Source organism: Geotrypetes seraphini, chromosome 11, assembly GCF_902459505.1.
Source record: "Geotrypetes seraphini chromosome 11, aGeoSer1.1, whole genome shotgun sequence".
Classification (NCBI taxonomy): domain Eukaryota; kingdom Metazoa; phylum Chordata; class Amphibia; order Gymnophiona; family Dermophiidae; genus Geotrypetes; species Geotrypetes seraphini.
Genome location: NC_047094.1, coordinates 64,891,649 through 64,903,880, shown reverse-complemented (window position 1 = coordinate 64,903,880; position 12,232 = coordinate 64,891,649). Strand labels below are relative to the sequence as shown.

At 43.4% G+C, this 12,232-nt stretch overlaps 1 protein-coding gene across 3 annotated transcripts in view; it reads right to left on the bottom strand.

Moving 5' to 3' along the window:
* Positions 1 to 9,411, bottom strand: part of LOC117345559 (enoyl-CoA delta isomerase 1, mitochondrial-like) — a 96,959-nt gene extending 87,548 nt beyond the window's left edge. For 2 of the 3 annotated variants that reach the window (XM_033914378.1, XM_033914379.1), the window contains exon 1: positions 9,128 to 9,411. In XM_033914378.1, coding sequence (XP_033770269.1) covers positions 9,128 to 9,170 — 43 coding nt within the window. In that variant the 5' untranslated portion in view covers positions 9,171 to 9,411. Of the gene's footprint in view, positions 1 to 1,858; positions 1,929 to 9,127 lie in introns of those variants that run through there. The other variant, XM_033914377.1, reaches the window with a different exon arrangement.
* Between the last annotated feature and the right edge of the window lie 2,821 nt (positions 9,412 to 12,232).

Sequence of the window (12,232 nt, the reverse complement as noted above, 5' to 3'; positions counted from 1 at the left end):
CTCCTCGATGGCACGGAGACGAAGCAGAGCTTGCGCTTCCTGAAGAAGAAGGGCGGTCTGGGATGGATACTCTCTTGGAGGCAGATCTGGAGGAACCTGGATGAAATAAAGAGAGTATCCTTCTCTTATGATGGACAGTACCCAAAGGTCTGATGTAATGATCTCCCATCATTGGAAAAAATGATGGAGATGACCTCCAATGGGAAGGGGAGAGGACAGAGGCAGAACAATGGAGGTTATGTTCTGTAGTAGCTGGTAGAAAAGGCTGAGAGGCCTCAGGTGCAGCAGAAGTCTGAGGTTTCTGTTGCCTCTGTTGTTGCTGTGGTTGTTTCTTAGGAGGTAGCCTGGTATAAGGAGCTGGTCTCTGTGGAAAATGCCACTGATAAGATGGTACAGGCCTGAAACCCTTAGAGATGGAAGGCTTAGGCTTAGGACGAATAATGGAAGCAAATGACTTCTCATGTTCAGACAACTTCTTAGTGGCTTCCTCGATAGAATCATCAAATAAATCATTGCCTTGACAAGGAATTTTGGCGAGGCGATCCTGTAGATTAGGGTCCATGTCAACAGTGCGTTTGTAATGGATCATTCTGTTACGGAATTTCAGCTTGCCTGGAACAGCAGGAATGGAATAAGGTGTTTCAAGGTTCATCTTGAAAGTTTCAAGTTTATTCGAAATTTGATGAATCGCTTATACATAAAATACTAAGCGATGTACATTAAAATCCAAATTTGAATGTACGATAAAATACAAAATAATGACAACAAATAAAATACTAAGCGAATTACTATAATTGAGAGAGGAGTCTATTAATGGGTATTTTGAGAGACTCTGGAGGAGGTCGAGACATACCCATCTCCTCTAAATACTCAGTAGTGTATTTGGAATCAGAAATCAAACCAATCTTGAGTTCCTTATTCATTTGGCGTATAAAAGTCGAGAAGGAGATCTGTTCCAAGGTAGGTTGACCTTGAGAAGGCGACCTCGAAGCACCTCAAAGAGCAGAGAACGAGGGCGAAGCTTCCTTGGAGTACTCACACCTGAGGCCTGAATATGCAGGAAGAGACGACTCACTAGGAGAAGAATCCCTCGATGGAGGAGGCATCCTCAACTTTGAAGTAGAAAGCCTCGAATGCTCTTCAGCCCACTTAAGGCTGGAACCCTGACTAACAAAATTTAAATATGGTCTGAAAACATTTTTATTCCAAGATGTTTTTACCACATAGTGCCAATTTTAGTCTGAATACTCATTTGCTCCCAAGAATGAGAGGGATTGCAAAGTAGCAGCAGGGGGATCATGGGTCTCAGTAGTCAGTTTCTATACATCACTAACCTTTTCCTATCACCAATGGCGTTCCTAATTCTCATCAACATGGTTAGCTCTATTAGATTACACAGCGATTATAATGCAGGCTCTTTCTAGTTTAAGTCTGTAGGTGGTTGGCAAAAATACACCTGCTTCATGTGTCTCTTGGATGTTTTTTTTTTTGTTTGTTTGTTTGTACATGCTGTTATTGATATGGGGAGGGAAGTGGAAGGGATACCATTGTAAAAGAACTGAAGAGTTTGAGTGTTGAATGGATCTTAACTTGTTTAAAACATTTAAACATAATCACACAGTGATTGTAAACTGCTCAGAAGTTATCTAATGGGCAATATAAGTGACAAAGCTGAAACTTAAATCAGATAAGCACATACATTTGCATATTCAACCCCACACCATGCCTTTTACCTGAAACATCAACCCTCTTCTACTTTGTACAAGTGGAAAGGGATGCGTTTTGCTATTGTCATCTTAATCTGAAGTCATTAGGATCATATTGGAACACACCACTTTAGTGCATAGTTGTCCATTACCTCCACTAGGAAGCTGTTCCAGTTTTTCATGTTGAATCAGAAGAGTTGCTATCATGATGTCATAAGCGTTAAACAGCATCTGCCTGAAGATTTTTGTCCTTATTTTTAATAAACCCTCTTTCCAATTGTTCCTAGTATGATCTCTGCAGCAATTGTACTGATGCTGGAAGACCATGCAATAGGGGCTCTCAAATCTGGCTGTGTGATAATCACCCTAATCAATTTTCATGACTCCTTATCCCATCTGCCTTCAGAGCATCCCCAGACAACCCAGAAAAACAAGTGTAATAAGTAGCTGCACTTTAACTACATTGTTTCTGAATTAATGGACAATGATCTACCCCAATTGTAAAAAAAGAAGTCCTAGTGAGTATGAAATCACCACTCAGCTCCAACTGTGAAATTATCAGCTGTACAATTTAACATTTCCTGTGTAAAATCACTTTCACTACACTGCCCTATCAGGTGGAAGCACCATGGACCAAACCCTAAAAGGATTGACATTAACCTGTCTAAGACAGCCTTCTGCTAGACTGGTCTTATACTCAAGATATGAAAAGCTTTTGCCAAATGGGTACATTATTATAGAAAGAATGCCAAAGGATTTGGCCCATAGGAGTCAGCTCTGTGGGCGCTTAGCACCCTCAATATTGAGCTAGTTTGTTATGTCCGGGGAAAGGCAATTTGTACTGTGTTTTGCCTCCAACCATTTTGAAATGTTGGCACCTATGACATAACAAGCACAATAATTACCTCTCTGAAATACAGTCATTGTATTAAACTATTGACTTGTTTAGTAAAAAAAAATAAAATTATCCTTTGATCAGCAAAAAAAGCTACATCTCTGAGGCCTTCTGTGTGCAATCTTCATTTCTCTTGGGCTCTACTTGGGCTATGTCCCTTCTCTCTTATTGCACCTTACAACTTGGGCAGACTGTTCCAGGTGAGATTACTTTAACTCCTAACTCCCACCTGCTTGTAAAGCACCCTTGCCTGTTTTATCATTGCCTCACCGAGTCTGAGATTCTTAAACAACGACGGGCTACTATCGCAGCCGTTCTGGTAGCGAATTAAAAAAAGCGAGTCTTTCTCCAAAAAACATTCATGTAAATGAGGTTGATGGAGAGTAGCAAAGACTTGCTAAATTTGCATGTGCCCATCACTGGTGATAATGATGGGCACAAGCGCAGAAAAAACACAAACAACAACAGCAGGAGAGATATTCAATTTCACCCACTGCCAACCAATAACCACCCCCCTGCAGTGGGAGAGATGAGGCTCTCCCGCTACCACATAACTCCCCCCCCCCCCCCGCAGAGGGAGAGAAACCCATTCTTTCCTGCATCACAACCCCCCCCCCCCTCTCTCTCCCGTACCTTTAATTGGATGGCTGACCAGAAGGATGCCTTAGGAAGGGCCTCAAACAACCTGGGCTAATCAGAGCTTCAGGATGCACCAGGGATGGGAAGGTCCATTTTGGAAGAGGCAGGCCAGCTGGTCGGAGTAAGCATCTCTCTGGTCAGCCATCTAATTAAAGGTACGGGAGACAGGGATGGTATTGTGATGTAGCAGGAGAGAATGGGCATCTCTCCTGCTGCTTTGGGGGGGGGGGGGTTTTGGCAGTGGGAGAGAGTAGGCATCTCTCCCACTGCAGGGGGATTATTGTGTGACAGCAGGAAAGAATGGGCATCTCTCCCGCTGTAGGGGGGGGGTTGTGTGGCAGTAGGAGAGAATCGGTATCTCTCCCGCTGCAGGGAGTAGGGTTGCTTGGCAGCAGGAGAGTGGGCATCTCTCCTGCAGCAAGAGAGATGCCCACTCTCTCCCACTAGAAAAACAAGACTAGAGGTTTCAATACACAACTTTCTTTGTTCAATCAATAATGAGAGGAAAAGATCTCAGTTGTGTTTTGAAACCTCCAGTGTTGTTTCTCTAATCGAAGTTTTGAGATTCCTGTCCATTGCTGGTGATTTAGTATTACACTCCCCCCACCCAGCAGCAGAAGAGATGCCCATTCTCTCCTGCTGCCACACAATACTACCCCCTGCAACAGGAGAGAATGGGCATCTCTCCTGCTGTTGAGGTGTTGCTTCTCAAAATAGCTTTTCCAGCAGTCTCCAACACTGCTATGCCGGGTTTTAAACAGTGCTATCACTGTACCGGCACCCCTGGACCAATTGCCGTTTTTTGTCACCAAAAGCCGACGCCAGAGTGGCTCAGCCATTTTGATAATCCGCTACTAAAATGCATGCAGGCTAATCCGTCAGAAAACAGTTTAGCGACGGTGTTAACTTTTGAGAATCTGTGCCTGAGAAACTCCCTAACCTCATAATTATCCTGTTTGTCTGCTTAATTTGATTGTAAGCTCTATGATAGAGTGTCTCAAACTTTTTTTTTTTTTACTCCAGCCCACTAAAAAGAGCAAATGCTTTTTGCGGCACACTAAACGGAGAAAATGTTTTTTGTGGCACATTATAACTGAAATTATAAGACTGCAAAACTAACAAAAAATTACATTTGAGAGTTATTTATTTAAAGTTCTTTGAGCTATGTATGGGTAATTTTAACAATGGTGAAACTATAGAATAGAATTACTAAAAACTGCCATAAATGTGCTTGGTTTTGAGTGCAAACTAACTCAAAACACAGCTCCATAGTTGACAAGCAAACAAGCATTTCATCATCCATCTGCAGTTGTTCTCTTTTTTTTCGATTTAATTTCTATCAGAGCTGAAAATCCAAGTTCACAAGCGTAAGATCCAAACGGTAACAAAGCCTTGATTGCTTTATTGTTCAAGTTAGGATAACTACTGCATAAAAAAATAAAAATAAAATTACAGGCACTTGCCGTTAGTTTTCAAGGGCCAATCATGGCAAAGAAATGATGCTTGTCTGGGCAGTAGTTTCGTTATGCACACAGACCAGTGTTGCCAGTTTGGCGGTTTTCCCGCCCAATTTGGCTACTTTTTAAAGCCCTTGGGGGAAAATAAGACTTTGGTGGGTGGCAGGTTTTTGGGCTATTTTTCCTGTAATTGGGCAGGTAACGAGTTTGCTGGCAAACTTCCTGATTTCTTTTCATTGGTTCTCCTGTAGCACAATGGGCCAATTACAAATGACCTGAGGTTGGTTGTGATTGGTCCAGTGTGCCCCAGCTGAACCAATGAAAATGAGATCAGAGCGGAACAGCGTTACGCCACTCAAAGGCGAGTTCGAGCAGATTGGAGGAACCCTAGGGATGAAGGGGGCTTGGAAACTGAGGCTTTGCCCCTCCCCCAAACGCCATAAAGACTGGAGAGGCGTGCAGGGAGTGAGAAATTTGGCATCCCCCAGCGCTTTCTCGATGCAGCTCCTAAAAAGTCCAGGTTGTGTTAGTGGCTGAAGAATGGGTCAACCCAAGTTTTACCGCTGGATTTCAGAGCGCTATCCCTGCCTGAGCAAAGTTGTAAAGGAGCATCAGGTGAGGCAGCGGTAGGGTTACAGACTGTCACCGACTGACCCGGCTTTATGTGGCCTTAGCGCTGTTCCAGCTGGCGAGACGCTGGGCCTGCTGTCAGCTGCGGAACTGGAACTAGTTCAGTCCTCGGAGAGCGCTATTATATGTGCCCTCTAAAGATCCAGATTTTACTGCATATGATCAGACATTCTCTTATTGCAGTTTTCTATATCTTTTCTTTCTGGCCATCCATCATTAGTGAACATAGTTTAATATGTGTCAATACAGGATCCGAAAGAACTTTTTTTTTTGTACAGAAAAATCACAAGATCTATGATTTGGGGTTCATAGACAGTAATGCGGAAGACAAAGGCGCGCGCCGCCAACTGAGCGCAAGAAAAAGGCGCGCGCCGAAGAAAAAGACTGTTTTTAGGGGCTGCGACGGGGGTTTTGTTGGGGAGCCCTCCCCACTTTACTTAATACAGATCGCGGCGGTGTTGTGGGGGGTTTGGGGGGTTGTAACCCCCCACATTTTAGTGAAAACGTAACTTTTTCCCTAAAAACAGGGAAAAAGTTAAGTTTTCAGTAAAATGTGGGGGGTTACAACCCCCCACAACGCGGCGCGATCTGTATAAAGTAAAGTGGGGGGGTTCCCCCCACACCCCCCGTCGTAGCCCCTAAAAAGTATTTTTCTTTGGCGCGCGCCTCCGCGCTGCGCTCAGTTGTCTGCTCGCGCCTTTGTCCCAGCACGCTTTTGACCTGACACCATGATTTGGGGCTGGCTAGCTCTTCAGTTGAAATTCCGAAACAAATAATAAGTTACGCAGCGGTATTAAAGTAATATTATAAAGGTTGGAAATATGGAAACAAAACATTTAAAAAATAAAGATTTGCTAGTTTTCTTTTTGTGTGCTTTGCTGCTTGGTTTTCTATTGAAGACCTTTTTTTTGGCATTTCAGTTTTGGTCTTTTGTACACCATTACGGACTGTTTGGGATATGTGCAGTGTATTAACAACACTAAGGTATACACAAAAATTGAATTTGTCAAATAGCTTGATAGTTCCTTAATCAGTGGCGTGATCAGTATGGAATTAGCTAGTTGCTAAAAATTTGAGCATTTCTGTATATATCATCACCGACCCTGAGGAAGAATGAAACGCGGAGGGGAATTTTTGAGAAAGCACTGGCACTTTATAATGAATTAGTACACTGAAGAAACAATTTTTATATTTAAAAAAAGTATTTATCAATTCTTATGAATATAGCTAAAATAAATTATACAATGTGAATTGTCACTAATCATAAGTTCTGATGAGGATGGCTACCACACTAAGTTTACAACGAATCAAGTTTGAGTGTAGCACATGCATATTGAGGAACTTGGATGTAGATTTATTGGACAAGTAGTGAACTGTACAATTAAGGACTTTAAACAGTGGTGATTAAGGAACTATCAGTGTATTAACAAACATTTTGTATTTGTATGATGCTTTTAGAAGCATTTCCAGCAGCAATTGTTTGGGCTACTCTAACAAGTTAGGCTACTTTTTGCCATGAGTTTGGCTAGAAATTTTAGATGCTCATAACATTGACAGACTCTTACACACCCGAGGAACATGTCATCTATTCTAGTGTATACTTAAGAAGGGAATTTTTTAAAATAATGTAAAAGTCTGGAATCTTTCATGGCACACCGTGGCACAGTTTGAGAGACTGTCTCTTCAATGTTTAATGTACAGCACTGTGTATGTCTAATAGCGACAGAGAAATGATTAGGAGTGCTTTGTCCATCTCGGATCCAAGATGGCCGCGATGGAATGATTGTGGGTGAGACGCTTTCGGAATAGCTCCCTACTTTACCTTTCTGCAAAATGCCGAAGAGAAGGGGTAGAAGCGCAGTCGGAGCCTCGTGGCGTGCAGATGCCCCTCCTACGGTGGCTATAGATGAATTTCTGAGGCGCCTACAACAGGATCCAGTTTTGTCGGGGATTCGCCCGCTGGAAGTTCCGGCAACGAGTGAGGCGGCAGCGAACTTCCCTGGGCTCGAGTCGACGCTGAGCCTCGACGTAAGATCCCCGCCTCCACAGCCCCAGAAAGTCAGCTCACCTAGGGACGACAGTCTAACCGAAGTGGTGGACTCTCTACCCCGGGAGGCTAATTTGAGCTTGGCCCCGGAAGTCCTTAATCTTGAGGCAGAAACAGCGGTGGAGCAGTTAGAAGAACAAGGCAAAGGAGAGACAAGCCCTGAGACTGGAGGAATTCAATCAATACAACCAGGTACATTTGCTTCAATAAGACCTACTAATGTCACCCTGGATTCAATTTGGGACCTAGTTGCAAGCTTGGGACAGACTTTATCTCCACAAATATTAGATTTGGAAAAGAAAGTTTTGGAACAAAAGGAAGAATTTAAAGTTGTGAAAGAAGATACTTCTCTACTGAAAACTAAAGTGGACACAATTGAGAAGGAATTATTAGAAGTAAAACAGGTACAGGGTACTTTAATCAGAGATAATACCAATTTAAGAAGGAAAGTTGAAAGTTTAGAAAATACTTCGCGTTTAAATAATCTTAGAATTTTGAATTTCCCTAAAACTTCAATGATATCCGCAAAAGAAATGTTGAAAAAATATTTGATTGAAATATTAAATATTCCTGAAGATATGCTTCCTCCTTTCCTACAAGTGTTTTACTTGCCAACAAAAATAAAAGAAGAATCTTCTCAGTTGGAACAAAATCAGAATTCTCCAATGGATGTAACAACAATTTTGGAAACTTCTCTTAAAGAAATAGTAAAACCTGCTACTCTTTTACTTACGGTGGTATTAACACCTGATAAAAATTGGTTACTGAAATTGTTTTTCAAAAATAGAGACAAAGAATTTCTTGGTCATAAGATACAGATGTTCCCAGATGTGACAAAGGAAACCCAAAAACGTAGACAACAGTTTTTGCTTCTTAAACCAGGGGTGGCAGCAATGGGGGGAGTTTTCTTTTTACGATATCCATGTAAATGTATTGTAAAATATAGATCCAATACATATATATTCTTTGAACCATCTCAGTTAACAGGTTTTCTCACCATGAAACGCCTTGAAGGGGGTCCAATAACATCAAGTTAATTTAGTAGTTAATCCTGTAACCAGTCAGGAAATCGCTATCTTATTGTTTAATTGGATGATTCCATTTTCCTCTTTTTTTCACTCATTAACATTCTTGGATCTATAAATAATGCACTAAAGATTGATTAAGAAAACTATTTTCTTTGTATTTTATATCCATTTATTTTATATTGTAATGTCTTTCTCAATAATCTGAACAAGAAAGTTTTTTCTTGATTGTTTTCATGTTAAATATAAATAAAGAATTTTTTAAAAAAAGGAGTGCTTTGTCCAGCCAGAAATACTAGCAAATTTGCTTTTCCACACATCGCCTCCTCTTCTTCCATTTATCCTCACTTTTAGTCCCGATCTGATCTTCAGACTGCTTCTCAAATCTTTCCACTCTGTCCTTAATGCATCTCACTTTTCTCCATCTCCACACTTATCACCCCCATACTCAGACTCTACTCCCTCCCTCTCTCCGCACACTCCTGGTCCTCAGCCTCTCTCTTTCTTTCTCATCCTGAATCCTGAGGAATGCCCCTCTCCAACAATTCCGAGAAACACGCCTGCATGCTTTCAAACAAGGACCTACAAATACAAAACACCATTAGGTCTGCCACCAATCTAGTCTCATGCCAACAACTCTGTAAACACCAAACGTAACAGTTACGAGCGAACCTATAAACAGCCAGCATAAAGCAGGCCGCAAGCACAGCGTCTCGTGCGGGACACACCTGCCAGGAAACGGGCAGCGGAAAACCGCAGAAGCGCAGCCATCTTGCTCGGGAGGAGGGCGGGCTAGGAGCGAGGTGTAGTCATCAGCTGACAAGAGACGCACCGCCCACCAGGCGAGAGTGAGGCTACGGCGTAGCAATTTGTGCGATTTTCTCGCTCATTTGGGTTAGCATCAGTGTTGCCAGTTTTCAAGCCCCGCGGCGGGAAATAAAGGGCTTTGGCGAGTGGCGGTTTTTCGGGAGGTTTTGCTACTCGTATCATTAGTTCTCCTCTCCACACTGCACTGGTGGCAAACTTCTGATTTTCTTTCATTGGTTCTGCTGCAGCACAATGGGCCAATCACAAATGACCTCAGGGACTCTGAGGTCGTTTGTGATTGGCACATTGTGCAGCTGAACCAATGAAAATTCAGTAAGTGGGGTTGTTTTTTTTTAACCTTATCACCTCTGCTCTTTATGGAGTGAATTACGATTAAAGATTTATCCCAGGACAAGCAGGCAGCATATTCTCACGTATGGGTGACGTCACCAACAGAGCCTCGGTACGGACCACTTTAAAAGTGCATCGCCACTTTAGAGTTTTAGAAAATTCACGATAGACCAAACTGCGCATGCGCGAGTGCCTTTCCGCCCCATCAAGGCGCACGGTCCTTTAGTTTCTTAGTTTCTGCATAGCTAGGAAGTCTTTTTCTGTTCTTTACTTTTTAGTGTGTAAATTACCCCCCCACAAAAAAAAAATTTGTTTCTTTATTCTTCTGTCGTCATCGGTTTAGCCTTGGTGGGGTCTTATGGATCACCATATTGTTTTTTTTCTCCACCTCATGGCTGTTTTTCCATTCAGGAAACTTGATATTTTTCTATCCGGGCGATTGATTTGCTGGGGTGGTTGTCTTCACAGACATCCTTCAACGGTTCTAGCAGTGTCAGGACCTCAGCCTTGCCACTTTCTTCTTCCCCTGCTCTTCTCTTCGTCAGTGCATTCGCATGCGGGTTCTTCAGAAGAAGTTTCCCTTCAGCGCTGTCAGGAATCCAGCACCCACCGACGTCTGTAACCTAATGCATTTCTGGCACCGCTCATCCAGCCCGCACCGAGATTGACATCACTGCTAGGGCCCGCTCCGATTTAGAAACATAGAAGATGACGGCAGATAAGGGCCATAGCCCATCAGGTCTGCCCACTCTACTGACCCACCCCCAAGTCTACTATCCTAGGGATCCCACTCCTGGTGACAGGTTCCCTTGGCTTAACCCTCTAAGGGATCCCACATGGGTATCCCATTTGCTCTTAAATTCTTGCACGCTGTTTGCCTCGATCACCTGCACCGGGAGCTCGTTCCAAGGATCAACCACTCTCTCGGTGAATAAATATTTCCTGGTATCGCCATGAAATTTCCCGCCCCTGAGTTTGAGCGGATGCCCTCTTGTGGCTGAGGGTCCTTTGAGAAAGAGAATCTCTTCTTCCATCTCGATACGGCCTGTAATATACTTAAACGTCTCGATCATGTCTCCTCTCTCCCTACGTTCCTCGAATGAGTACAGCTGCAAATTTTTCAGCCTTTCCTCGTACGATAGATCCTTGAGCCCCGAGACCATCCTGGTGGCCATCCGTTGCACCGACTCTACTCTCAGCACATCTTTTCGGTAGTGTGGCCTCCAGAAATGCACACAGTATTCCAAATGAGGCCTCACCATGGTTCTGTATAATGGCATTATGACTTCAGGCTTCCGGCTGACGAAACTCCTGCGGATGCAACCTAACAACTGTCTTGCCTTAGATGAAGCCTTCTCCACATGATCAGCAGTTTTCATGTCTGCGCTGATGATCACTCCCAAGTCTCATTCTGTTGAAGTTCTAGCTAAGGTCTCACCATTCAAGGTGTAAGTTCTGCACGGATTTCTGCTGCCGAGGTGCATGATCTTGCATTTCTTAGCGTTGAAGCCCAGCTGCCAGGTCGAGGACCAAAGCTCCAACAAATGTAGGTCCTGTGTCATACTATCGGGTGAATTGCCATCTCTCACTATATTGCATAGTTTGGTGTCGCCAGCGAATAACGATATCTTACCTTGAAGCCCCTGAGTTAGGTCACCTATGAATATGTTGAAAAGGAGCGAGCCCAAGACTGAGCCATGCGGTACTCCACTGGTCACCTCCGATGTTTTAGAGAGGGTACCGTTAATTACCACCCTCTGAAGTCTGCCACTCAGCCAGTCATTGACCGAAATAGCTAAGAAATAGCTAAGAAGAGAAGAAAAAAAAAAAAAAAAAAATTTTGTTAATTGAATCAGGTTGGGCAGACTGGATGGACCATTCGGGTCTTTATCTGCCGTCATCTACTATGTTACTATGTTACTATGATGTAGTTAGTGTTTCTCCCAGCCCCATTGATTTCATCTTGCTCAACAGCCTGCGATGCGGGACACTATCGAAAGCTTTGCTGAAGTCTAGGTATACGACGTCCATGGATTCTCCCAAGTCTAACTGTTTTGTTACCCAGTCAAAGAAGCTGATGAGATTGGATTGGCAGGACCTATCCTTGGTGAATCCGTGTTGACTGGGATCCCGTAGATTCTCCTCATCCAAGATTGCATCTAATTTACGTTTGATTAGTGTTTCCATGAGTTTGCATACTATTGATGTGAGACTCACCGGTCTGTAGTTTGCAGCCTCTGCCCTGCAACCCTTTTTGTGCAGTGGAACGACGTTAGCTGTTTTCCAGTCTATGGGGACTCTCCCCAAACTTAGGGAGAGATTGAAGAGTCCTGATATCGGTTCTGCCAGGACATCATGCAACTCACTGAGCACCCTGGGGTGTAGATTGTCCGGTCCCATGGCTTTGTTCACCTTGAGTCTTGCCAATTCGTAGTAGACATCGCCAAGTGTGAACTCGAAATTCTGAAATGGGTCTTCCACGCTGGGCCTTGCCTGGAACTGCGGACCATGCCCCGGTGCCTCGCAGGTGAAGACCGAGCAGAAGTATTCATTCAGTAGTTCTGCTTTATCGGAATCTGATTCTGCGCAGTTCCCATCTGGTTTTCTAAGGCGTACTATCCCGTCTGTGTTCTTTTTCCTATCACTAATATACCTGAAGAAGGATTTGTCCCCTT